Here is a 26,745-nt window from a genome sequence, read left to right as displayed (position 1 = left end):
ATTCTATAGCCTATTGAGATTGGACCTGTATGCTAAAGAATGATGCATGCTAGCCCTTTCATGGACAGAAGCAGAGTCACTCCACTGTATGGAGAAACATGTGCTCAAACTCCTATCGGTACGCATGGAAAACTTTAAAACACAAGGTCAGAATGGAGCTGGGATAGCCTGTGGGGGGTGGACAGACAGCCGCACTGTAATCATGGCCCAAATATGGTTAAACAATGTGGTTAAGTCTTCTTTGACTTGTAGGTAATATCGTAGCAGGGCAAACCAACCCTTTGTCCCTATTACTGTGGGGTTTGAAACATTAACAGGTTAGCCTGGGTTTGAAACATTAACAGGTTAGCCTGGGTTTGAAACATTAAACAGGTTAGCCTGGGTTTGAAACATTAACAGGTTAGCCTGGGTTTGAAACATTAACAGGTTAGCCTGGGTTTGAAACATTAAACAGGTTAGCCTGGGTTTGAAACATTAAACAGGTTAGCCTGGGTTTGAAACATTAACAGGTTAGCCTGGGTTTGAAACATTAACAGGTTAGCCTGGGTTTGAAACATCAACAGGTTAGCCTGGGTTTGAAACATCAACAGGTTAGCCTGGGTTTGAAACATTAACAGGTTAGCCTGGGTTTGAAACATTAACAGGTTAGCCTGGGTTTGAAACATTAACAGGTTAGCCTGGGTTTGAAACATTAACAGGTTAGCCTGGGTTTGCCTTACGAGGACAAGGTTGCTTACAACACAGAAGCTTCTCCCTCCAGTTGAGGCTTATTTAACCTCCCACTTGCCTTTTTCAAAACCCCAACAGCATGCGGCTGTTGCCTAGCAACTCCCTCAGATCTAGAGCGAGAGAAAGACGAAGCACAGCAGTAGATGTGTATGTATATCTAGGGCTCAGTGAGAAAGAAAACAGCAGTGTTCTTTCCTGAGAGGCTCAAATGTTGCTGTGAGTGGTAATGCTAAATGTAACACTGTCACATGACACTTTAGCCTACGAAGGATAAACAGCGATCTTGAACAATTGAATTTGCTAGGACTATTATTGAAATATGCCTAATTGATCTTTATCAGGTATAATCCAATATCAGTTGATATTTCACAATAGATAAAAAAAACTGTCACATGTGGTCAAACACGACATCTTATCATGCCCCTAAAATAACCACTCGAGAAACCCAGTCAAGTCCATGGTCTTTTTATTTGGAAATAAAAATAAAAATGAAGACTAGCATTTACAACTTGGAATGAATGTAAAGTGAACTCAGATGAACAGTGGATAAGACTCGTGCTGAAACTCCTATCTACAGAATGCATACTGCAGATAAACACAACAACCTCGCCACACTCCTGTCCGAGTGGAGAAAACTGAAGAAAGAAAAAGGCCAGTGAATCCCCCTTAGAGGCAGAAAGATGAAAACACAAAGCTCCACCATAAGACTCCTTCTATCCCTCCTATTCAGAACAGGTACACACATACCTAACATGGACCTCCAAATAACAGAACAAAAACAAACATGCCAAACATTTTGAAAATGTAATATCTTTTTTAAAATATAGATTTTAATCTAGCATACAAGTAAGTTTCATTCAGCTTTCAGCTTGAATAAGAACCATATTTCCTTTCATATACCATATCACTAGGATTCCTCTCCAAATAGAAAACACTGTACCAGACCAACGATGCCCCTGTGGAATCAGCACGCTCTGATTGGCTGCAGGGAGTGTTCCAGTCACAAGCTGCATGCATAAAGATCAGAAAACCGAGGAGAGAGACGGCCAGCCCAAACATTACCACTAGCAGATAGATGGAACCTGGAAGGGGTTCCAAGGTTCCATGGGATCCAAATGCCTTGCTTTGGTTTGAAGGTAGTTATTACAGGGTTTGTATTTGCATCTTTAAAGTACTGATGCTGAACTCATTTTTGGGGGACAGGGTCACTAACCATATCATGCAGACACGTTTTATATATTTTTTTCTCTCTGTGTGGAAAGAGATTTTATTTCAACATTTGTTTATTTTCTATAGAGAAACAGTATGAATAAATGAAAACAGTTTTTTCCCCAAGAGGTAAGTAAAACAGATATTTTTTTTCCCTCTCTGAGAGGGAACAGGGCAAGTCAGGCGAGGTTCACTTTGCAGTCATCATCTGTACAAACTCTGTAGGAGAGAGAGAGAAAGAGATCAATCAGGATAAACCAAATTACAACACAGTCAAAACAAAACTATATTGCTTATTGGGAAAGTCAAAGCAAAATGCAGTGCTATCTGGCCCTAAATCGACAGTACACTGTGGCTAACTATTTGACCTTAGAAAAACCTTGACAAAGTACAGGCTCAGTGAGCACAGCCTTGCCATTGAGAAGACCTGGCTCCCTGTAGAGGAAAGGCTGTGCAACCACTGCACAACCTGAGACGGAGCTGCATTTCGTGACAAAATGTAAAAAATATAAAACAATTAGAGAGAGAGAGAGAGAGAGAGACAGACAGAGAGACAGAGAGAAAAGACAAAGATTAGGAACGTACTGTAGCTCATTGGGCCCTATTAGCCCAGGACTAGGCGGGGCAGTCACCTGCTAAATTGTTTTTAATCCTTTTTTTTATTTTTTTTTAAATTTATTTTTACATCAAGCAGTGTAGGAACAGAATGCACATCATTCTAATTAATGTCCCGTTTCCAAACAGCTTCCATGTTCACCTCATTAAGCTTATTTAATTAAAAAGTCACTGCAATGTGACTACAACACAACGACGTCCAACCAAAATAAAGAAAAGTCTTTCAAACGCTTATAGAGTACATACTGTATGGTGTTTAATGGCACATTGAGGGAGGGAGGAAGTAGGGAAGCCAAGATGTATGGACTGTTTATTGTGTCAACGGCTCCTTCTAGAATATTAGTGAACAGTGTAATGCTCGGTGGGAATAAGAGTGAGAGAGAGAGAGGGAGAGGAAGAGGAATAGAGAGGGAGGGAGAGAGAAAGAGGAGAGCGAAAATGACAGAAAGAGAGAGAGAGAGAGCACAAGAAAAAGAGTGAAAGGCTGCCTTCTAGCATGGTGACGATGATTCATTCAAATGGCCTCATGGTATCTCCATCTGGGAACGGTTCTATCTAATAAGGAGGTGCTGTGGGATTATTAAAGATACTATTTGAAGAGGTAGGGTTTCATGTTCTTTCAGAAGATGGGCAGGGACTCTGCTGTGGAGACAGAGGAGAGCTTGGACTGGGCTGAGCGGGAGAAGACCAAAAGGTGGCTCGGGTTGTGGTGTAGGATTTGAGCAGAGTCTGAAGTTAGGGAGAGGCAGTTCGTCTTGCTGCTCCGTAGGCAAGTACCTTGTTCTTTTAATGGATGCGAGCTTCAACTGGAAGCCAGTTGAGCGTGCGGAGGAGTGGGATGACATGGGAATATTTGGGAAGGTTGAACACCAGGCAGGCTGCGGCATTGTGGATGAGTTGCAGTGGTTTGATGGCACAGGCGGGGAGCCCAGCCATTAGCGAGTTGCAGTATTCCAGATGGGAGATGACAAGTGCCTGGATTAGGACCTGTGCCACTTCCTGTGTGAGGTAGGGTCGTACTCTAAGGATATTGTAGAGCATGAACCTGCAGCCACTGCTTTGATGTTTGCAGAAATCGACAGGGTGTTGTCCAGGGTCACACCAAGGTTCTTTACACTCGGAGGGGGACACCGTGGAGTTGTCAACCATGATGGAGAGGTCTTAGAGCGGGGCAGGCCTTCCCCGAGAGGAAGATCAACTCCATTTTATCGAGGTTGAGCTTGAGGTGGTGGGCCGACATCCAAGCAGAGATATCTGCCAAGCACGCAGAGATGCGTGTTGCCACCTGAGTGTTAGAAGGGGGAAGGAGAAAAGTAGTTGAGTGTCATCCGCATACCAATGATAGGAGATCATGTGAGGATATGACGGAGCCGAGTGACTTAGTAAATAGAGAGAAGAGGGCCTAGAACCGAGCCCTGGGGGACACCAATAGTGGGTAGGATGCAATCCAGGAGCGTGCAGAGCCTGAGAATCCCAGCTCAGAGAGTAGAGAGGAGGATTTGATGGTTCACGGCATCGAAGGTCTATGAGGTTGAAAACAGAGTCAGCTTTGGCAGAGTGGAGAGCCTACATGACACAGAGGAGAGCAGTCTCAGTTGAGTGACCCGTCTTGAAGCCTGACTGGTTAAGGTAAGAAGATCGTTCTGAGAGAGATAGCTAGAGTTGGTCAGGGACAGCACGGTCAAGTATTTTGGAAAGAAAAGAAGGGATACCAGTCAGTAGTTTGACATCAGAGGGGTCAAATGTTGGTTTCTCGAGTAGGGGAGCGACTCAGGCCATTTTTTAAGTTTTGAGGCAGCCAGTGGTAAAATATGAGTTTACATGCCTGCTCCAGGGCTAGCACTGACCGTTACATGAAGCTGGTTCTAGATTAAAATGGACTGAAACAGAGAAGGGTTACCTGGACTTATAATAAAGAAACAGATGTTTTGTAAACCATTGCAAAGCGATTTGAAACGTTCTGTTGTGAGCCCTAATGAACACTACACATAGCTAGTCTGCCTCAACTACTGTCCTTCATAGTTGACCTGTCTGTCTCCCATCTAATAACCACTGCTACATGTGGCTTGGTTAGGTGTAGACAAGAGGGAAATATAGTATTCTTTCTCACAAAGATATCTACAGCACCTTCAGAAAGTATTCATCACCCTTGGGCTTATTCTACATTTTGAATGTTAACATTGAGATATCATTATTTTTGCCTACCTTATAAATGTCAAAGTGGAATTATGTTTTTCAATTATTATGAAAATCTGAAATGTCTTGAGTCAATAAGTATTCAACCCCTTTGTTATGGCAATTCTAAATAAGTTTAGGAGTAAAAATGTGCTTCAAAAGTCACATGTTGCATGGACTCACTCCATGTGCAATAATAAATGTTTAACATGATTTTTGATCGGCTACCTCATCGTTGTACCCCACATACAATTATCTGTTAGGTCCCTCAGTCGAGCAGTTCATTTCAAACACAGATTCCACCACAAACACCGGGGAGGTTTTCCAATGACTTTTCCAATGACTCTCAAAGAAGGGTTCCTATTGGTAGATGGGTAAATATCATAAGCAGACATTGAATATCCTTTTGAGCATGGTGAAGTTATTAACTACACTTTGGATGGTGTGTCAATACACCGTCACTACAAATACACAGGCGTCCTTCCTAACTCAGTTGCCGGAGAGGAAGGAAACCGCTCCGGGATTTCACCATGAGGCCAATGGTGACTTTAAAACTGTTAAATGGCTGTGATAGGAGAAAACGGAGGATCGGACAACATTGTAGTCACGAAACTAACCTAATTGACAGAGTGAAAAGGAAGCCTTCACAGATTTTTTTTCCTCTAAAACATGAATCCTGTTTGCAACAAGGCACTATAGTAATAATGCAAAAAAATGTTGCAAAGCAAATAACTTTTTGTCCTGACTACAAAGTGTTATGTTTGGGGCAAATCCAACACAACACCTTAGAGTACCACTCTCCATATTTTCAAGCATAGTGGTGGCTGCATAATGTTATGGGTATGCTTGTAATAATTAAGGACCGGGAGTTTTTCAGGATAAAAAAATAATATAATGTATCTAAGCACAGACAAAATCCTAGAGGAAAACCTGGTTCAGTCTGCTGTCCACCAGACACTGGGAGGTTAATTCACCTTTCAGCAGGACAATAACCTAAAAACACAAGGCCAAATCTACACTGGAGTTGCTTACCAAGAGTGGCCAAGTTAGTTTTGACTTAGATCTACTTAAATCTATGGCAAGATCTGAAAATGGTTGTCTACCAATGATCAACAACCAATTTGACAGAGCTTGAAGAATTTTGAAAGTATATATATATTTTTTTAAATGGGCAAATATTGCACATGCCAGGTGTGGAAAGCTCTTAGAATGACTTACTCAGCTGAAATTGCTTCCAAAAATGCTTCTACATAGTATTGACTCAAGGGTGTTAATAATTATGTAAATTTGATATTTCTGTATTTAATTTTCAATACATTTGCTAACATTTATAAAAACATGATTTCACTCATTCATTAGGGGGTATGGTGTGTGAATAGAAAAACATACATGTAATCCATTTTGAACTCAGGCTGTAACACAGATAAATGTGGGATAAGTCAAGGGGTATGAAGCCACTGTACATACACTTCAGGATGTTGTGTATCCCTAGAAATAATCAGAATGGATGTAAACATTATAGTTTTGAAAATAATGTATGGGGTAAGATGAGCTGCAGGACACGGTACGTTAAGCTGCCTACACATTTCTGTACTGAATTAAATCTTACCACAACCTTGTAAAAAACATGGCTAACTTTATTTCCCAAACAATGCAACACAATCACAATTTTGCCTTTTAAATCACCTTTCAACACCTAACACTTTATTTTAAATAATGTATTTTTATTTTATTTACATAGGACAGGCCCTGTTGTTACCTCATATCCCAGCGATAATGCCTTGCATTACGCCTGGAAAGGAAACACTTTCATTTGCTCAACTTGCTAAACTTACCCCAAGGAACCATTTTGCCCACACAGCTACAAGGATACACGTTCATGCTAGGTTCAGGACCTCATATTGAAGCTTATAGAGACCCCAACTGATGTATAGAACAATCTTTAAATGATCTACTTTGGTTTAGATACAAGCTTCATGAAACCTCTAACACAAATCCATTTGACCTGGTGAAAATGTGTTTTTTTAGACCTAACTTGCTCACCACTTTTTTCAATGTGGTTTTGGTAACACCGCGGCCATTACACCTTATGACGCGGCCTATTACACCTTATGACGCGGCCTATTACACCTTATGACGCGGCCTATTACACCTTATGACGCGGCCTATTACACGGCCATTACACCTTATGACACGGCCTATTACACCTTATGACGCGGCCTATTACACCTTATGACACGGCCTATTACACCTTATGACGCGGCCTATTACACCTTATGACGCGGCCTATTACACCTTATGACGGGCCTATTACACCTTATGACGCGGCCTATTACACCTTATGACGCGGCCTATTACACCTTATGACGCGGCCTATTACACCTTATGACGCGCCTATTACACCTTATGACGCGGCCATTACACCTTATGACGCGCCTATTACACCTTTATGACGCTGCCTATTACACTTATGACGGCCTATTACACCTTATGACGCGGCCTATTACACCTTATGACGCGGCCTATTACACCTTATGACGCGGCCTATTACACCTTATGACGCGGCCTATTACACCTTATGACACGGCCTATTACACCTTATGACACGGCCTATTACACCTTATGACGCGGCCTATTACACCTTATGACACCTGATAACAGCTGACATAACCTGTTATATTATGGTCATAACACTGTCATGAAATAGTTAGACCTGTTGTGACATGTATTGCATTATTTTATGGCTGGTTATGACACCTACACCATTGTCAAAACCCACAAAACAAGGTAAAACATTCCATTACACCATCATAAACATACTGTTGACAAGTAGGCTATGTTATATAACATTTCCTGAAAATATACAATATTGATTATCATTGCAATTGATGTCAGACATGTCCCTACCCCATTGCTCTGTTGCTGATGACTGGGATGAATGTAGGAGCAGATTTCAGGATCAGGAAAATACACCCTCTTTTTGACTGATGACTGATAGGCCTATCACATACATGCCCTTCTTTCTGGCTTAAATAATTATGATGGTCAGTGTATTTTCTACAAGTTAATTAAAATATGAAGAAAAAAAACATGACTGTAAATAATTAATTACGACAAAGGATTTATGAAACAAACTTTCAAAACGAAAGGAAACTTCTTTGCAGGGAAAAAAACTCATTTGAAAAAAATGTGGGTTTTGAAAACTGTTATGTAAGTGTCATAACCAGCCATAACATAATGCAGTATAGGTCACAACCTGTGTAAATAAGGGTCATCAGCAAGTTATCAGCAGTTATGACATACACTACATGACCAAAAGTATGTGGACACCTGCTCGTCAAACATCTCATTCCAAAATCATGGACATTAATATGGAGTCGGTCCCCACTTTCCTGCTACAACAGCCTCCACTCTTCTGGGAAGGCTTTCCACTAGATGTTGGAACATTGTTGTGGGGACTTGCTTCCATTCAGCCACAAGAACATTAGTGAGGTCGGGCGATCGGGCCTGGCTCGCAGTCAGGGCTCTGTGCAGGCCAGTAAAGTTCTTCCACACTGATCTCGACAAACCATTTCTATATGGTTTGTGCATGAAGGGATTGTCATGCTGAAACAGGAAATGGCCTTCCCCAAACTGTTGCCACAAAGTTGGAATGTCATTGTATGCTGTAGCATTAAGATTTCCTTTCACTGGCACTAAGGGGTCTAGCCCGAACCATGAAAAACAGCCCCAGACCATTATTCCTCCTCCACCAAACATTACAGTTAGCACTATGCATTGGGGCAGATAGCATTCTCCTGGCATCTGCCAAACCCAGATTTGTCCGTCGGACTGCCAGATGGTGAAGCGCGATTAATCACTCCAGAGAACGCGTTTCCAAGTCTCCACAGTCCAATGTCGGCGAGCTTTACACCACTCCAGCCGACGCTTGGCATTGCACATGGTGATCTTAGGTTTGTGTGCGGCTGCTCGGCCATGGAAACCCATTTCATGAAGCTCCTGACAAACAGTTCTTGCTGACGTTGCTTCCAGAGGCCGTTTGGAATTCGGTAGTGAGTGTTGCAACTGAGGACAGACGATTTTTACACTACAACACTTGGCAGTCCTGTTCTGTGAGCTTGTGTGGCCTACCACTTTGCGGCTGAGACGTTGTTGCTCCTACACGTTTCCACTTCACAATAACAGCACTTACAGTTGACCGGGGCAGCTCTAGCAGGGCAGACATTTGACGAACTGACCTGTTGGATTTGATACACCTGTCAGCAACAGGTGTGGCTAAACTAGCCGAATACACTAATTTGAAGAGGTGTCCACATACACTATATATACACAAAAGTATTATGACATGGTTATGACACTGGGTGTCAATTAAAGTGTTACCGTGGTTTCTTCCTTCTCAGACTCCATTTATATGATGACCTGTTCCTAAACATTTGGTCAAATTATTAACTTTGTGTTCGGTTTCCTAGAAACAAGGGTGGCTCAACTTACCCCACTCTCCCCTTCTGCCCTCTTACCTTCATAGTTGACCTGTCCGTTTGTCTCCCATCTAATAACCATTGCTACATGTGGCTGGTTAACCATACAGGGTTTGTCCTCTTACCTTCATAGTCTCCCATCTAATAACCATTGCTACATGTGGCTGGTTAACCATACAGGGTTTGTCCTCTTACCTTCATAGTCTCCCATCTAATAACCATTGCTACATGTGGCTGGTTAACCATACAGGGTTTGTCCTCTTACCTTCATAGTCTCCCATCTAATAACCATTGCTACATGTGGCTGGTTAACCATACAGGGTTTGTCCTCTTACCTTCATAGTCTCCCATCTAATAACCATTGCTACATGTGGCTGGTTAACCATACAGGGTTTGTCCTCTTACCTTCATAGTTGACCTGTCCGTCTCCATCAATGTCTGCTTCTCTGATCATCTCGTCTACCTCCTCGTCTGTTAACTTCTCCCCCAGGTTTGTCATGACGTGGCGGAGCTCTGCAGCACTGATGTAGCCGTTTCCGTCCTGGAGACACAGGAGAGAAGGAATCCCATTGGGTGAGAATAGATGGAAAGGCATTCCCATTGGGTGAGCAATCAGGATATAACCAAGGGGCAAATCCCCAATGGGTGGAGAATTAAATCCCATTGGACGGTTAATGATATAAATATATAGCATCATCATAACAGGAAGAGTTTGACGATGTGTTTATTAAAGGTGGTACATCTTATGAAAGTTGACCGTTTACTAGTTTAGAACGAAGCAAAATTGAGTATGATGATAATAGTATCTACTCTCCAAGGATGGGGGGCACTGAATTACATGTAGTACCTTACCTTGTCGAATACCCTAAAGGCTTCACGGATCTCCTCCTCACTGTCCGTGTCCTTCATTTTTCTGGCCATCATGGTCAGGAACTCCGGGAAGTCAATGGTGCCGTTGCCTGGATTGGAGGAGAAAGAACTACCACATTCAGTTAAGGTGCAGAGTGCAATGCAAATCCAAAATGGTGCTATATATTCATTGGCTATGTCATAGCTGATTTGTAATTTACACACACACAGGCTCAGAGAGGCCCCAGCTCAGAGAGGCCTCAGCTCAAAGACGCCCCAGCTCAAAGAGGCCCCAGCTCAAAGAGTCATAGCCAGCTCCTCACATTTGTTGCATAAACACATTCATTTTCCATTCTAAATGAAAACCTGCTGCTGATGGAGCTCATGAGCTGGGGCCTCTCTGAGCTGGGGCCTCTCTGAGCTGGGGCCTCTCTGAGCTGGGGCCTCTCTGAGCTGGGGCCTCTCTGAGCTGGGGCCTCTCTGAGCTGGGGCCTCTCTGAGCTGGGTTTTCATTTAGAATGGAAAATGAATGTGTTTATGCAACAAATGTGAGGAGCATCAAATCGATTTGTTCTCTAATCAAACCGAATCGTTTCAAACAAAACGTATCGTTTCTGTATAGTATCGGAGCCCATGTATCTAGATAATGACCTGTTAACTAACACTCAGAGACATAGACAGGGACACAGACAGGGAAACACACAACTAGGTGTGTGAGTGCATGTGTGTGTTTAGACACTAGGTAGCAAGGCAGGAAAAGCCCCTGGAAGAGGAGGTGTGGAGTGATGGAGAGCTGGCTGACTGACTCTTGGCTATGACTCTGCCTGTGGTGTTAGCGAGGGTAGATGGAGTGATGGAGAGCTGGCTGGCTGACTGACTCTTGGCTATGACTCTGCCTGTGGTGTTAGAGAGGGTAGATGGAGTGATGGAGAGCTGGTTGACTGACTCTTGGCTATGACTCTGCCTGTGGTGTATGAGAGGGGGGGATGGAGAGCTGGCTGACTGACTCTTGGCTATCACTCTGCCTGTGGTGTACGAGAGGGGGAGATGGGGTGATGGAGAGCTGGCTGACTGACTCTTGGCTATGACTCTGCCTGTGGCGTACGAGAGGGGGAGATGGGGAGATGGAGAGCTGGCTGACTGAGTCTTGGCTATGACTCTGCCTGTGGTGTACCAGAGGGGGAGATGGAGAGCTGGCTGACTGACTCTTGGCTATGACTCTGCCTGTGGCGTACGAGAGGGGGAGATGGAGAGCTGGCTGACTGACTCTTGGCTATGACTCTGCCTGTGGCGTACGAGAGGGTAGATGGAGTGGGTGGGAGAAAGATGGAGCGAGGGAGAGAAGAGGAGAGACGGAACTAGTGGGAGATGGTGTGATTATATAGCCTATGTAAGGAGGCACTGCTATCGCAAATTATAGGAAGCAGACTCATTCTATTGTCTGTGACGACATTCATTCCACATAATAGCTTTTCATAGACAAGGCAGAAAGGCCTCTAAGAAAACATCTGAAACCAATGAAGTCCAACTATTTTTCACATGTGAATGGTGAACAGGGAATGGGAGGGGATAACAGTGAATGATAAGAAAAAAATGACAGGGCAACATAAACACTACTTCAGAGCCGCTCTCCTCTCAGAGGTAATTTCACAGCTCTCTGGGGTAAAGCCTCTCTCCTCTCAGAGACCAACAGCACAGCTCTCTGGGGTAAAGCCGCTCTCCTCTCAGAGACCAACAGCATAGCTCTCTGGGGTAAAGCCTCTCCTCTCAGAGACCAACAGCACAGCTCTCTGGGGTAAAGCCTCTCTCCTCTCAGAGACCAACAGCACAGCTCTCTGGGGTAAAGCCGCTCTCCTCTCAGAGACCAACAACACAGCTCTCTGGGGTAAAGCCTCTCCTCTCAGAGGTGATTTCACAGCTCTCTGGGGTAAAGCCTCTCCTCTCAGAGGTGATTTCACAGCTCTCTGGGGTAAAGCGAATCTCATTCTCTACTTCCTTTGTCATGCACTCTGCTTGTTTAGTAAATAATCTATAGCCCTGCTGCTGACATCACTGAGGCAACTGAATGTACAAAGAGGAGAGGGATAATCGGTGGCCCTGCTGTTGAGAACAGAGAGAGAGAAGGGAGAACTTTGGATATATACAGCGAGCCACGGTGAGATTGATCAATATGGCAGTCCGATCGATAAGGCCCCATTTACCAAAACCCTAGAAGCTAACAGGACATCACCTCAGTTTAGTAGGTCTCACCAGCCCCCTAGATGACTGACAGGACATCACCTCAGTTTGGTAGGTCTGACCAGCCCCCTAGATGACTGACAGGACATCACCTCAGTTTAGTAGGTCTGACCAGCCACCTAGAAGCTAACAGGACATCACCTCAGTTTAGTAGGTCTGAGCAGCCACCTAGATGACTGACAGGACATCACCTCAGTTTGGTAGGTCTGACCAGCCACCTAGATGACTGACAGGACATCACCTCAGTTTGGTAGGTCTGACCAGCCACCTAGAAGCTAACAAGGACATCACCTCAGTTTGGTAGGTCTGAGCAGCCACCTAGATGACTGACAGGACATCACCTCAGTTTGGTAGGTCTGAGCAGCCACCTAGATGACTGACAGGACATCACCTCAGTTAAGTAGGTCTGACCAGCCACCTAGAAGCTAACAAGGACATCACCTCAGTTTGGTAGGTCTGACCAGCCACCTAGATGACTGACAGGACATCACCTCAGTTTAGTAGGTCTGACCAGCCACCTAGAAGCTAACAAGGACATCACCTCAGTTTGGTAGGTCTGACCAGCCACCTAGAAGCTAACAAGGACATCACCTCAGTTTGGTAGGTCTGACCAGCCACCTAGATGACTGACAGGACATCACCTCAGTTTGGTAGGTCTGACCAGCCACCTAGAAGCTAACAAGGACATCACCTCAGTTTGGTAGGTCTGACCAGCCCCTAGATGACTGACAGGACATCACCTCAGTTTGGTAGGTCTGACCAGCCACCTAGATGACTGACAGGACATCACCTCAGTTTAGTAGGTCTGACCAGCCACCTAGATGACTGACAGGACATCACCTCAGTTTGGTAGGTCTGACCAGCCCCCTAGATGACTGACAGGACATCACCTCAGTTTAGTAGGTCTGACCAGCCACCTAGAAGCTAACAAGGACATCACCTCAGTTTGGTAGGTCTGACCAGCCACCTAGAAGCTAACAAGGACATCACCTCAGTTTGGTAGGTCTGACCAGCCACCTAGGTGACTGACAGGACATCACCTCAGTTTAGTAGGTCTGACCAGCCACCTAGGTGACTGACAGGACATCACCTCAGTTTGGTAGGTCTGACCAGCCACCTAGGTGACTGACAGGACATCACCTCAGTTTGGTAGGTCTGACCAGCCACCTAGGTGACTGACAGGACATCACCTCAGTTTAGTAGGTCTGACCAGCCACCTAGGTGACTGACAGGACATCACCTCAGTTTAGTAGGTCTGACCAGCCACCTAGGTGACTGACAGGACATCACCTCAGTTTGGTAGGTCTGACCAGCCACCTAGGTGACTGACAGGACATCACCTCAGTTTGGTAGGTCTGACCAGCCACCTAGGTGACTGACAGGACATCACCTCAGTTTGGTAGGTCTGACCAGCCACCTAGATGACTGACAGGACATCACCTCAGTTTAGTAGGTCTGACCAGCCACCTAGACGCTGTCAGGTTCCATTTCCAACATCATTAAGAGTCAAAGACGCTGCCGACTGACATCCACCACGATCATCCTCATCCTCAATCACTCAAAGTGCATCCCAAATGGCATCCCCATATAGTACCTGGTCAAAAGTAGTGCACTAGAAAAGGAATAGGGTGCCATTCATGAGTCGCTGTTGACTCAGCCAGAACTATCTAGGCAGGAGTTGGGTTGATAAGTTTATGGGTTGGGACAGGCTTCTTGAAGAGCTGTCACTCACCACGGTGACAGGCCTGACTCTCGCTGTCACAGTGTCAGCTTTACCAACGAGATGGTACACTCCAGCAGCCCATAAGGCAGGTAACAGTTAGGTTGTCATAATGTACTTCAGCACCAGAGGAGATAACCAGATAAATTCAGTTGCTGGATCTAAATGTATCTTCTTCTGATGACACAAGAGAAGTGTCCATGACTACCCCAGCTTCCTCTGGCCACTTTCCACCAATCAGGTTTGTCTATAAGCTTCCTGTTTCCTGCCTTTTTGACATATCGAGTGTGTTCACTTCTCCACTCACCGTCAGCGTCGACCTCATTGATCATGTCCTGCAGCTCCGCCTCTGTGGGGTTCTGTCCCAGTGACCTCATCACGGTGCCCAGCTCTTTGGTCGTGATAGTGCCGTCACCATCCTTGTCGAATAAGGAGAACGCCTCTTTGAACTCTGTGAGAAGGGAGGGAGGAGAATGAAAGTGTTTCTTGGGCTGTCGCTCAAGCTCTGGTTGTGGGGTGGGTATCACTTTACATTAAGCTAGATTTTAAAAGGGAGTATGTAGAAAACGTTAAGAGGCATAAATATCATACCCCCCCCCCAAAAAAATGCTAACCTCCCCAGCTATGGTAATGGTGCGAGGTTAGCACGTCTTGAGTGAATGATATTTGTGTGTCTGTAACTTTCTCAAGCATCATTATTCAATATTGATTCAGGATTATCTGTAACCATGGCAGCATCCACATTAATGTAGAAGTGTTTCGAAACAAATTCTATTGCTATTTACAATAAAAGTGACTCCAAAATGACAATACATTAATTACCATTAATTTCTATTGGCCACAAGATTATGTAAAACACAACCAAAACACACAGAAAATGTGTCCAGTTTGGAGAGTCAGTTTGTAGAGTCACACGCTTCATGTAGTCATTGTGTGATATGAATATGGGACCAAATTGTAAACTTTTCTACTTTGTAGAAAAAGTGCTGTAGTTTCTAAATGGGTCACCTGATATGGATGAAAATACCCACAAATTAAAACTGACAGTCTGCACTTTAACCTCATAGTCATTGTATTATTTCAAATCCAAAGTGCTGGAATACAGAGCCACAACAACAACACATGGGTCACTGTCCCAATACTTTTGGAGCTCACTGTATGTGTATATGTGTGGACGTGTATATGTGTGTGTGTGTGTATATATATATATATCTGTGTTTGTGTACGTGTTTTTATCTGTGTGTGGACGTGTATATCTGTGTGTGTGTGTGTGTGTGTATATATATATATATGTGTATATGTGTGTGTGTGTATATGTGTGTGTGTGTGTGTGTTCATTAAATGAGTCAGCCGTGTTAAAAGCATGCTGGAGTGATTACTCAGTGGTTCCTACCTGCAATCTGTTCCTCTGTTAGCTGATCGGCCTGAGGAAAAAAGAGGGAGAGGGAACCAACATCACTCAATACCAAACTACTTAACCATGTTCTCCTGGCTGTCACCTGCCCCACGGTGAGGACACTGTTCAAGGCTCAGACCAGGGACCTCTACAGACCAGTGACTTGGATGGGGAACCAGAATATCCCCCACCTTGGCCCAGACAGAGGCCACCTTGGCCCAGACAGAGGCAACCTTGGCCCAGACAGAGGCAACCTTGGCCCAGACAGAGGCAACCTTGGCCCAGACAGAGGCAACCTTGGCCCAGACAGAGGCAACCTTGGCCCAGACAGAGGCAACCTTGGCCCAGACAGAGGCAACCTTGGCCCAGACAGAGGCAACCTTGGCCCAGACAGAGGCAACCTTGTTCCAGAGGCTAGACTAGCCTGGGATGTGTTCAGTCAGTGGACACAAAAACATGTTTTTGAAACAGAAAGAGTGTTCTTATTGACCAAGCTCAGTTAGTACATAGCATTTTCTCCCTTCTGAACATTACCCAGATAGAACCGACTCTGTTTAAAATGTCTTTTGTCCTATTTCATGATTTCTAAATGATTTCTGGCCCTGGCCTGCTGTAACATGAAAAAACAATGGCTGTAAGGGTGCATTCAGTTGGCTTGGTCTGCCTGACTACCTCCCTGTATGTTCTCTGTTAGTGCTATTTAACAGCTGAGTCAGAGGTGTGTGTGTGTGAGTGACTTGGCAGCACTTCTTTTTAGTAGTGACCCACAGATGAATGAGGTCTTTAGAGTTTAGACACACAGGGCCACAGCTTTCAAACAAACATTCACAGTGGCAGCAGCAGCGTAGGTCTTACGAGAGCACCTAAAGCCTGTTGGTGTGTGGGGTGTGTGAGTGAATGGTTCATCCCACAGGTACGAGAGCACCTAAAGCCTGTTGGTGTGTGGGGTGTGTGAGTGAATGGTTAATCCCACAGTTACGAGAGCACCTAAAGCCTGTTGGTGTGTGGGGTGTGTGGGGTGTGTGAGTGAATGGTTAATCCCACAGGTCACGAGAGCACCTAAAGCCTGTTGGTGTGTGGGGTGTGTGAGGTCTTACGAGAGCACCTAAAGCCTGTTGGTGTGTGGGGTGTGTGAGGTCTTACTAGAGCACCTAAAGCCTGTTGGTGTGTGGGGTGTGTGAGGTCTTACGAGAGCACCTAAAGCCTGTTGGTGTGTGGGGTGTGTGAGGTCTTACGAGAGCACCTAAAGCCTGTTGGTGTGTGGGGTGTGTGAGGTCTTACGAGAGCACCTAAAGCCTGTTGGTGTGTGGGGTGTGTGAGGTCTTAAAGAGCACCTAAAGCCTGTTGGTGTGTGGGGTGTGTGAGGTCTTACGAGAGCACCTAAAGCCTGTTGGTGTGTGGGGTGTGTGAGGTCTTACGAGAGCACCTAAAGCCTGTTGGTGTGTGGGGTGTGTGAGGTCTTACGAGAGCACCTAAAGCCTGTTGGTGTGTGGGGTGTGTGAGGTCTTACGAGAGCACCTAAAGCCTGTTGGTGTGTGGGGTGTGTGAGGTCTTACGAGAGCACCTAAAGCCTGTTGGTGTGTGGGGTGTGTGAGGTCTTACGAGAGCACCTAAAGCCTGTTGGTGTGTGGGGTGTGTGAGGTCTTACGAGAGCACCTAAAGCCTGTTGGTGTGTGGGGTGTGTGAGTGAATGGTTAATCCCACAGGTACAGAGCACCTAAAGCCTGTTGGTGTGTGGGGTGTGTGAGGTCTTACGAGAGCACCTAAAGCCTGTTGGTGTGTGGGGTGTGTGAGGTCTTACGAGAGCACCTAAAGCCTGTTGGTGTGTGGGGTGTGTGAGTGAATGGTTAATCCCACAGGTACGAGAGCACCTAAAGCCTGTTGGTGTGTGGGGTGTGTGAGTGAATGGTTAATCCCACAGGTACGAGAGCACCTAAAGCCTGTTGGTGTGTGGGGTGTGTGAGGTCTTACGAGAGCACCTAAAGCCTGTTGGTGTGTGGGGTGTGTGAGGTCTTACGAGAGCACCTAAAGCCTGTTGGTGTGTGGGGTGTGTGAGGTCTTACGAGAGCACCTAAAGCCTGTTGGTGTGTGGGGTGTGTGAGGTCTTACGAGAGCACCTAAAGCCTGTTGGTGTGTGGGGTGTGTGAGGTCTTACGAGAGCACCTAAAGCCTGTTGGTGTGTGGGGTGTGTGAGGTCTTACGAGAGCACCTAAAGCCTGTTGGTGTGTGGGGTGTGTGAGGTCTTACGAGAGCAAAAAAAGCCTGTTGGTGTGTGGGGTGTGTGAGGTCTTACGAGAGCACCTAAAGCCTGTTGGTGTGTGGGGTGTGTGAGGTCTTACGAGAGCACCTAAAGCCTGTTGGTGTGTGGGGTGTGTGAGGTCTTACGAGAGCACCTAAAGCCTGTTGGTGTGTGGGGTGTGTGAGTGAATGGTTAATCCCACAGATACGAGAGCACCTAAAGCCTGTTGGTGTGTGGGGTGTGTGAGGTCTTACGAGAGCACCTAAAGCCTGTTGGTGTGTGGGGTGTGTGAGGTCTTACGAGAGCACCTAAAGCCTGTTGGTGTGTGGGGTGTGTGAGTGAATGGTTAATCCCACAGGTACGAGAGCACCTAAAGCCTGTTGGTGTGTGGGGTGTGTGAGGTCTTACGAGAGCACCTAAAGCCTGTTGGTGTGTGGGGTGTGTGAGGTCTTACGAGAGCACCTAAAGCCTGTTGGTGTGTGGGGTGTGTGAGTGAATGGTTAATCCCACAGGTACGAGAGCACCTAAAGCCTGTTGGTGTGTGGGGTGTGTGAGGTCTTACGAGAGCACCTAAAGCCTGTTGGTGTGTGGGGTGTGTGAGGTCTTACGAGAGCACCTAAAGCCTGTTGGTGTGTGGGGTGTGTGAGGTCTTACGAGAGCACCTAAAGCCTGTTGGTGTGTGGGGTGTGTGAGGTTTTACGAGAGCACCTAAAGCCTGTTGGTGTGTGGGGTGTGTGAGGTCTTACGAGAGCACCTAAAGCCTGTTGGTGTGTGGGGTGTGTGAGGTCTTACGAGAGCACCTAAAGCCTGTTGGTGTGTGGGGTGTGTGAGTGAATGGTTAATCCCACAGGTACGAGAGCACCTAAAGCCTGTTGGTGTGTGGGGTGTGTGAGTGAATGGTTAATCCCACAGGTACGAGAGCACCTAAAGCCTGTTGGTGTGTGGGGTGTGTGAGGTCTTACGAGAGCACCTAAAGCCTGTTGGTGTGTGGGGTGTGTGAGGTCTTACGAGAGCACCTAAAGCCTGTTGGTGTGTGGGGTGTGTGAGGTCTTACGAGAGCACCTAAAGCCTGTTGGTGTGTGGGGTGTGTGAGGTCTTACGAGAGCACCTAAAGCCTGTTGGTGTGTGGGGTGTGTGAGGTCTTACGAGAGCACCTAAAGCCTGTTGGTGTGTGGGGTGTGTGAGGTCTTACGAGAGCACCTAAAGCCTGTTGGTGTGTGGGGTGTGTGAGGTCTTACGAGAGCACCTAAAGCCTGTTGGTGTGTGGGGTGTGTGAGTGAATGGTTAATCCCACAGGTACGAGAGCACCTAAAGCCTGTTGGTGTGTGGGGTGTGTGAGGTCTTACGAGAGCACCTAAAGCCTGTTGGTGTGTGGGGTGTGTGAGGTCTTACGAGAGCACCTAAAGCCTGTTGGTGTGTGGGGTGTGTGAGGTCTTACGAGAGCACCTAAAGCCTGTTGGTGTGTGGGGTGTGTGAGGTCTTACGAGAGCACCTAAAGCCTGTTGGTGTGTGGGGTGTGTGAGGTCTTACGAGAGCACCTAAAGCCTGTTGGTGTGTGGGGTGTGTGAGGTCTTACGAGAGCACCTAAAGCCTGTTGAGGTGCCTGTTGGGGTGTGTGAGGTCTTACGAGAGCACCTAAAGCCTGTTGGTGTGTGTGAGGTCTTACGAGAGCACCTAAAGCCTGTTGGTGTGTGGGGTGTGTGAGGTCTTACGAGAGCACCTAAAGCCTGTTGGTGTGTGGGGTGTGTGAGTGAATGGTTAATCCCACAGGTACGAGAGCACCTAAAGCCTGTTGTGTGTGTGTGAGTGAATGGTTAATTCCACAGGTACGAGAGCACCTAAAGCCTGTTGGTGTGTGGGGTGTGTGAGTGAATGGTTAATCCCACAGGTACGAGAGCACCTAAAGCCTGTTGGTGTGTGGGGTGTGTGAGTGAATGGTTAATCCCACAGGTACGAGAGCACCTAAAGCCTGTTGGTGTGTGGGGTGTGTGAGTGAATGGTTAATCCCACAGGTACGAGAGCACCTAAAGCCTGTTGGTGTGTGGGGTGTGTGAGTGAATGGTTAATCCCACAGGTACGAGAGCACCTAAAGCCTGTTGGTGTGTGGGGTGTGTGAGTGAATGGTTAATCCCCCCCCCCAGATTGGGAAAACATGCTTATGATTATGGCAAACAAACCACTGACGTAACGGAGTGCCTGGTGCTGGTAGTGAGAAAAACAGAACACACACACACACCCTCTAAGTGACATTTCCCTGTATGCCAATAGTTTCCATCACCAGGTTTCCTGTGAAATGAGTCACACAGAATAGCAACCAGTTCTGTCACAAAGTAGAAGAAATATCCTACAGCATGTGTCTAGGCTTTATAGATAGATCTGTGTGTATTCAATATCTGGGGTTTGAGAACACTAAACATAGACCTGCCTCAGTCCACAACATGAATGGTCACGTGACACCATGACACAACCGCCACTCCTTGTAGCGTAGGCATACAGTGTGTGTGGGGTGAGGTTTCCCTTCCTTGTGATAAGGTCTGTTGGTTCTGATAAATCACACAGAGCAATGGAGAAGGGGATTCATCTGAAGTCCTAGACCTCAACTTACATTCTTTTGTTTTGGAGATGCTCTTTAACTTCGACTGATAGCAAAATAGTCTCTACATGGCTCTGATGCTGCATCACTGGCCCAGGTCCATACATGAGCTGACGTGATTCAATAAAATGGAGGACAACAGCCTTTGCTTTCCTTTCCTCATTCTTCTGGTCTCCCTCGTTCTCTCCATCTGTGAGGTTTGTGAAATGTTGTGTCTCTCTCTATCTAACTGTTCTTCCCTCTGAAAGGCTGGGCGTTGGGTGGGTTCAGTGGCAGAGATCCTGTGGCTGTTTCTCAGACAGTTAGGCCTCACCGTGCTGCTGCACAGCCAGGCCTACACCCGCCCATGCCTTCCCATGCCTTTCCATGACTGGGCCTCACAGTGCTGCTGCGCGACCAGGCCTTCTCCAGCCCTTCCCTTTCCTTGGCATGGCTAGGTCTGCCTGGAACCATGCCTACACTCCTACTACAGGCCTTTCCTCTCTGGGGCTCCCTCGCTCCCTCCCTCGCTCCCTCCCTCCCTCGCTCCCTCCCTCCCTCCCTCGCTCCCTCCCTCTTCTGGCCAGTCTAGCAGGAAGGCAACAGGGGCTGGGTGGATGTGCAATCTGTTGGTAGGCAGCAAAGTACTGGTGAATTTACACAACACAGAACAACCCCAAGGACCACAGACACACACACTCCCTCTGATTCACCGTGTCCTATGGACATGAGGGTGTTGTGTCAACCTCAGTATGGGACTAGAGACAGGACTCAACAGGCTGACACACAGCACCCACCCCCCCTTAGTATTCTGGTGTCTGTCTTTAGGTTACAATACAGGCTTGGGTTTACAGCAGTAGATTACAGGAGAAACTAGCTAGCTCAGTCTGGTATGCAGTGCACCATTCTTCTCAAACCTCATTGACAGGGCAGGTATTATTCTGGTGTTTCTGCTCTCTAGGCTACAGTTTTACAACAGTAGGCTACAGTTTTACAACAGTAGGCTACAGTTTTACAACAGTAGGCAACAGTTTTACAACAGTAGGCAACAGTTTTACAACAGTAGGCTACAGTTTTACAGCAGTAGGCAACAGTTTTACAGCAGGAAAATAACCTCACACTCAACGTCAACAAAACTAAGGAGATGATTGTGGACTTCAGGAAACAGCAGAGGGAACACCCCCCTATCCACATCGATGGATCAGTAGTGGAGAGGGTAGCAGGTTTTAAGTTCCTCGGCATACACATCACAGACAAACTGAATTGGTCCACTCACACTGACAGCGTCGTGAAGAAGGCGCAGCAGCGCCTCTTCAACCTCAGGAGGCTGAAGAAATTCGGCTTGTCACCAAAAGCACTCACAAACTTCTACAGATGCACAATCGAGAGCATCCTGGCGGGCTGTATCACCGCCTGGTACGGCAACTGCTCCGCCCTCAACCGTAAGGCTCTCCAGAGGGTAGTGAGGTCTGCACAACGCATCACCGGGGGCAAACTACCTGCCCTCCAGGACACCTACACCACCCGATGTTACAGGAAGGCCATAAAGATCATCAAGGACATCAACCACCCGAACCACTGCCTGTTCACCCCGCTATCATCCAGAAGGCGAGGTCAGTACAGGTGCATCAAAGCTGGGACCGAGAGACTGAAAAACAGCTTCTATCTCAAGGCCATCAGACTGTTAAACAGCCACCACTAACATTGAGTGGCTGCTGCCAACACACTGACACTGACTCAACTCCAGCCACTTTAATAATGGGAATTGATGGGAAATGATGTAAATATATCACTAGCCACTTTAAACAATGCTACCTTATATAATGTTACTTACCCTACATTATTCATCTCATATGCATATACTGTACTCTAGATCATCGACTGCATTCTTATGTCACTAGCCACTTTAACTATGCCACTTTGTTTACTTTGTCTACATACTCATCTCATATGTATATACTGTACTCGATACCATCTACTGTATGCTGCTCTGTACCATCACTCATTCATATATCCTTATGTACATATTCCTTATCCCCTTACACTGTGTATAAGACAGTAGTTTTGGAATTGTTAGTTAGATTACTTGTTGGTTATCACTGCATTGTCGGAACTAGAAGCACAAGCATTTCGCTACACTCGCATTAACATCTGCTAACCATGTGTATGTGACAAATACAATTTGATTTGATTTGATTTAGCAGTAGGCTACAGTTTTACCGCAGTAGGCAACAGTTTTACCGCAGTAGGCAACAGTTTTACAACAGTAGGCAACAGTTTTACCGCAGTAGGCTACAGTTTTACAACAGTAGGCAACAGTTTTACCGCAGTAGGCAACAGTTTTACAACAGTAGGCAACAGTTTTACAACAGTAGGCAACAGTTTTACAGCAGTAGGCTACAGTTTTACAACAGTAGGCTACAGTTTTACAACAGTAGGCTACAGTTTTACAACAGTAGGCTACAGTTTTACAACAGTAGACAGTTTTACCGCAGTAGGCTACAGTTTTACAGCAGTAGGCTACAGTTTTACAGCAGTAGGCTACAGTTTTACAGCAGTAGGCTACAGTTTTACCGCAGTAGGCTACAGTTTTACCGCAGTAGGCTACAGTTTTACAACAGTAGGCTACAGTTTTACAGCAGTAGGCTACAGTTTTACAGCAGTAGGCTACAGTTTTACCGCAGTAGGCTACAGTTTTACAACAGTAGGCTACAGTTTTACAACAGTAGGCTACAGTTTTACAACAGTAGGCTACAGTTTTACAGCAGTAGGCTACAGTTTTACAACAGTAGGCTACAGTTTTACAGCAGTAAGCTACAGTTTTACAGCAGTAGGCTACAGTTTTACCGCAGTAGGCTACAGTTTTACAACAGTAGGCTACAGTTTTACAACAGTAGGCTACAGTTTTACAACAGTAGGCTACAGTTTTACAGCAGTAGGCTACAGTTTTACAGCAGTAGGCTACAGTTTTACAGCAGTAGGCTACAGTTTTACAGCAGTAGGCTACAGTTTTACCGCAGTAGGCTACAGTTTTACAGCAGTAGGATACAGTTTTACCGCAGTAGGCTACAGTTTCACAGCAGTAGGATACAGTTTTACAGCAGTAGGCTACAGTTTTACAGCAGTAGGCTACAGGAGTGTAGGTAGTGTCACCATACAATATATGGACTATACAAACCAACAGGCCTCTTTCAAAGGACCTGCTTCCCCTATAGCTTATCAATATGACTCATAACAAAGGACCTGCTTCCCATATAGCTTATCAATATGACTCATAACAAAGGACCTGCTTCCCCTATAGCTTATCAATATGACTCATAACAAAGGACCTGCTTCCCCTCTAGCTTATCAATATGACTCATAACAAAGGACCTGCTTCCCCTATAGCTTATCAATATGACTCATAACAAAGGACCTGCTTCCCCTATAGCTTATCAATATGACTCATAACAAAGGACCTGCTTCCCCTATAGCTTATCAATATGACTCATAACAAAGGACCTGCTTCCCCTCTAGCTTATCAATATGACTCATAACAAAGGACCTGCTTCCCCTATAGCTTATCAATATGACTCATAACAAAGGACCTGCTTCCCCTATAGCTTATCAATATGACTCATAACAAAGGACCTGCTTCCCCTATAGCTTATCAATATGACTCATAACAAAGGACCTGCTTCCCCTATAGCTTATCAATATGACTCATAACAAAGGACCTGCTTCCCCTATAGCTTATCAATATGACTCATAACAAAGGACCTGCTTCCCCTATAGCTTATCAATATGACTCATAACAAAGGAAACCCTTAGTCCCCAGGGAAACACTACACACCCAAAACACGCACTTTTGTACCGGGAGGCTTTTCAGCTCATAATGTGCTGTACGTGTCTTTTGTTTTAGTCCAGCTGGTCACCAACTAGCAACACCAGCAGCTAACTAACTGCTGTCTGCAGGTTAGGACCAGGCCATATTGACCTGAGTGGTGGTTTGAGTTCAGTCTACAACTGGGTCGTGTTCATTTGGGCACACAAGGGGAAACTTTTTGCAACGGAAAAATGAAAAATAACATTATTATTAGAGTCCCCTCCCTGTAGTCCCTCCCTGTTTCAGTCAGGTGCCTAAGGAACGAACACAATCCTGATAGCAGTTTACAGACGGACCCATTTGCCAAGCAAATAAATTATTCAATGCACTGGATCACATGTCCTCTAAGTTACTCCACGTGCACCAGCAAACAAGGCGGGAACAGGAATAGGATAGGCCCGTTTACACTCAGACGACACAGGAATAGGATAGGCCCGTTTACACTCAGACTACTTACACGACACAGGAATAGGATAGGCCCGTTTACACTCAGACGACACAGGAATAGGATAGGCCCGTTTACACTCAGACGACACAGGAATAGGATAGGCCCGTTTACACTCAGACGACACAGGAATAGGATAGGCCCGTTTACACTCAGACGACACAGGAATAGGATAGGCCCGTTTACACTCAGACTACTTACACGACACATCCATCTCAATTGAGACACACTGTTTGCACTTCAATAGCTGTATTGTGTTGAAGTGTACGGTAGGCCTACACAGAGGTTCACGCACAGATTCAACTTTTCAAAAGCTCCATTTATATACTCCAATTATTACCGTGGTTATGCAACATGAAACCTACGGCATGCCGTTCAATACCATATATGGGATATTTGTTCCCACAGAGAAACATGTAGTTTATATGTCTTGACTTCCCCAGAGCTGTGAACGATCCATAGGGCAGAGAATCAATATACTGACTAGGAGAGGCCTTTTCCTTGCTTCAACACACCCTGCTGCATCACTTCTACATCAGGACTGACATTTGGCTGAGAGATGCTTTTATATGGAATTTAATGAGCTCGATTCCAACATTGTGGACTGTTTGACAGTTATACAGTGAACTTTGAAATGCATTGCTGATTTAATCTGATAATAATTCCCATAAAACAATTTTGTAACTGCAAACGGATTTGATAAGGAAGACAAACAAATACTGTATTCTGCATTTCAATTAATTTATTCATACCAAACAGACCCAAGACTGAACAGCTGTTGATGTTCTTGCCTAGGTTACTGTACAGTGGGCTGCCAAAGAGCTTTGGCGACTCGATGAAACGAGAAGCATCATAGCATTTGCATTGAGAATTTGCAAAAGACAACCAAATCAGTCGGCATTACATTGACATAAACGGAGCGTGAAGAAGCATCCGAAACATTCTAACTACTGTACTGCAGAACGCCAGTGGGCCAAACTATATACAATGTTGCAATTTGTCTGATCCCCCCCCATCCCCCCATTTGAGGTAGATGTTGGGACTTATGTTACGGATCAGAGGCGAAAGATAGATTGTTGCAATTAATCATTATCGTCTCTAGGCAGCAAGACACGATGATGCAACATCGACAAAAGCAGCTAATAGACCTATCGAACTACTGAATTGATTAATTTGCCTCAAAATTAGATTAATCTTAATCAATATCATACAGGAGTTGATATATGTAACTCGATCGCCAGTTAATAAAACTGGTTATTAATCATAGACACATGACATCTATCAGCAGCATCCCCCATATTCGTAGCGCGCTACTCCATTCCAGCCTACACACAGACTCTGAATTGTAATAACTTTTAGCTACATATCTATGCTGTAATCATCTAGTATAACTTGCTAGTTATCCCGATGCTATTAATCTAATCGGATAATTCTTTCAATCTGCACTGTGCAGCAACATGGGACATGTTAGCTACATGCAATGAAGTATCTATCATTGGCTACATGCCCCAATATTGCTATCGAGCCAGCTAATATGCCGTAAGAATTGCGCAGTTATCGCGGAATCCCCGCTCCACGGAAAACGTCCCTCCAAATCTAATCAACTCACCATCGAGCCTAAATTAAATATCCCATGCAACGACATAATAGCTGCAAAATAGCACGCCTTTTGATGGTCCTAATTTAAATCCAGGTAAAATAAAATTATGTAAATCTATGAGTGGCAAAATAGAGGATTTCCTCAAATCTTTACCAATAGCCCCAATCATTTCCCGTTATATCGTGGCATTGAATGCATTGACAAATGATATAAAAAGGAATCAAAATACATACCATGTTTGATGGATCTAGGCTGATTATCTATGAAGCAGACTATGAGTGTGCTCGTTCTTTAGATGGAGTTTCCACTAGCGGGATAGAGGTGTATACTCGCCGTGGTTAGAATGGGGACTATGTATCCTTCCGCGACCCTAGTCCAGCATGTAGTAGTGGCTAGAATGGATACAGCTTTTGTTCAAATGTACTTTTCGTAGCAGGTTTAGAATTTACGCAGCAGGTTAGGATAATTAATGTACCAGGTTAGGATGATCAGGTTAAAGTTAGGAAAAGCTAAATCTATGGTTAGCTAAAATAAAATATACCTTTGAAGTCTATTTGACAAAAGCTGTAGGCCATCTAGACAATACCCCAGCCTGTTCACTCACTTCCTTATTTC

General features: G+C 45.4%; 1 protein-coding gene across 1 annotated transcript; it reads right to left on the bottom strand.

Moving 5' to 3' along the window:
- Positions 1-1,178: 1,178 nt before the first annotated feature.
- Positions 1,179-26,745, bottom strand: LOC115139151 (calmodulin-1). Its single transcript, XM_029676285.2, has 6 exons — positions 26,364-26,745; positions 15,407-15,437; positions 14,321-14,464; positions 10,059-10,165; positions 9,612-9,747; positions 1,179-2,157 (listed from the first exon to the last, which is right to left on the bottom strand). Exons 1-6 carry the CDS (start codon positions 26,364-26,366, stop codon positions 2,129-2,131), a joined length of 450 nt encoding a protein of 149 aa, XP_029532145.1. The 5' UTR covers positions 26,367-26,745; the 3' UTR covers positions 1,179-2,128.

The sequence above is a fragment of the Oncorhynchus nerka genome, linkage group LG13 (assembly GCF_034236695.1).
Source record: "Oncorhynchus nerka isolate Pitt River linkage group LG13, Oner_Uvic_2.0, whole genome shotgun sequence".
Taxonomy (NCBI): Eukaryota; Metazoa; Chordata; class Actinopteri; order Salmoniformes; family Salmonidae; genus Oncorhynchus; species Oncorhynchus nerka.
This window is presented reverse-complemented; position numbering and strand designations above follow the sequence as displayed.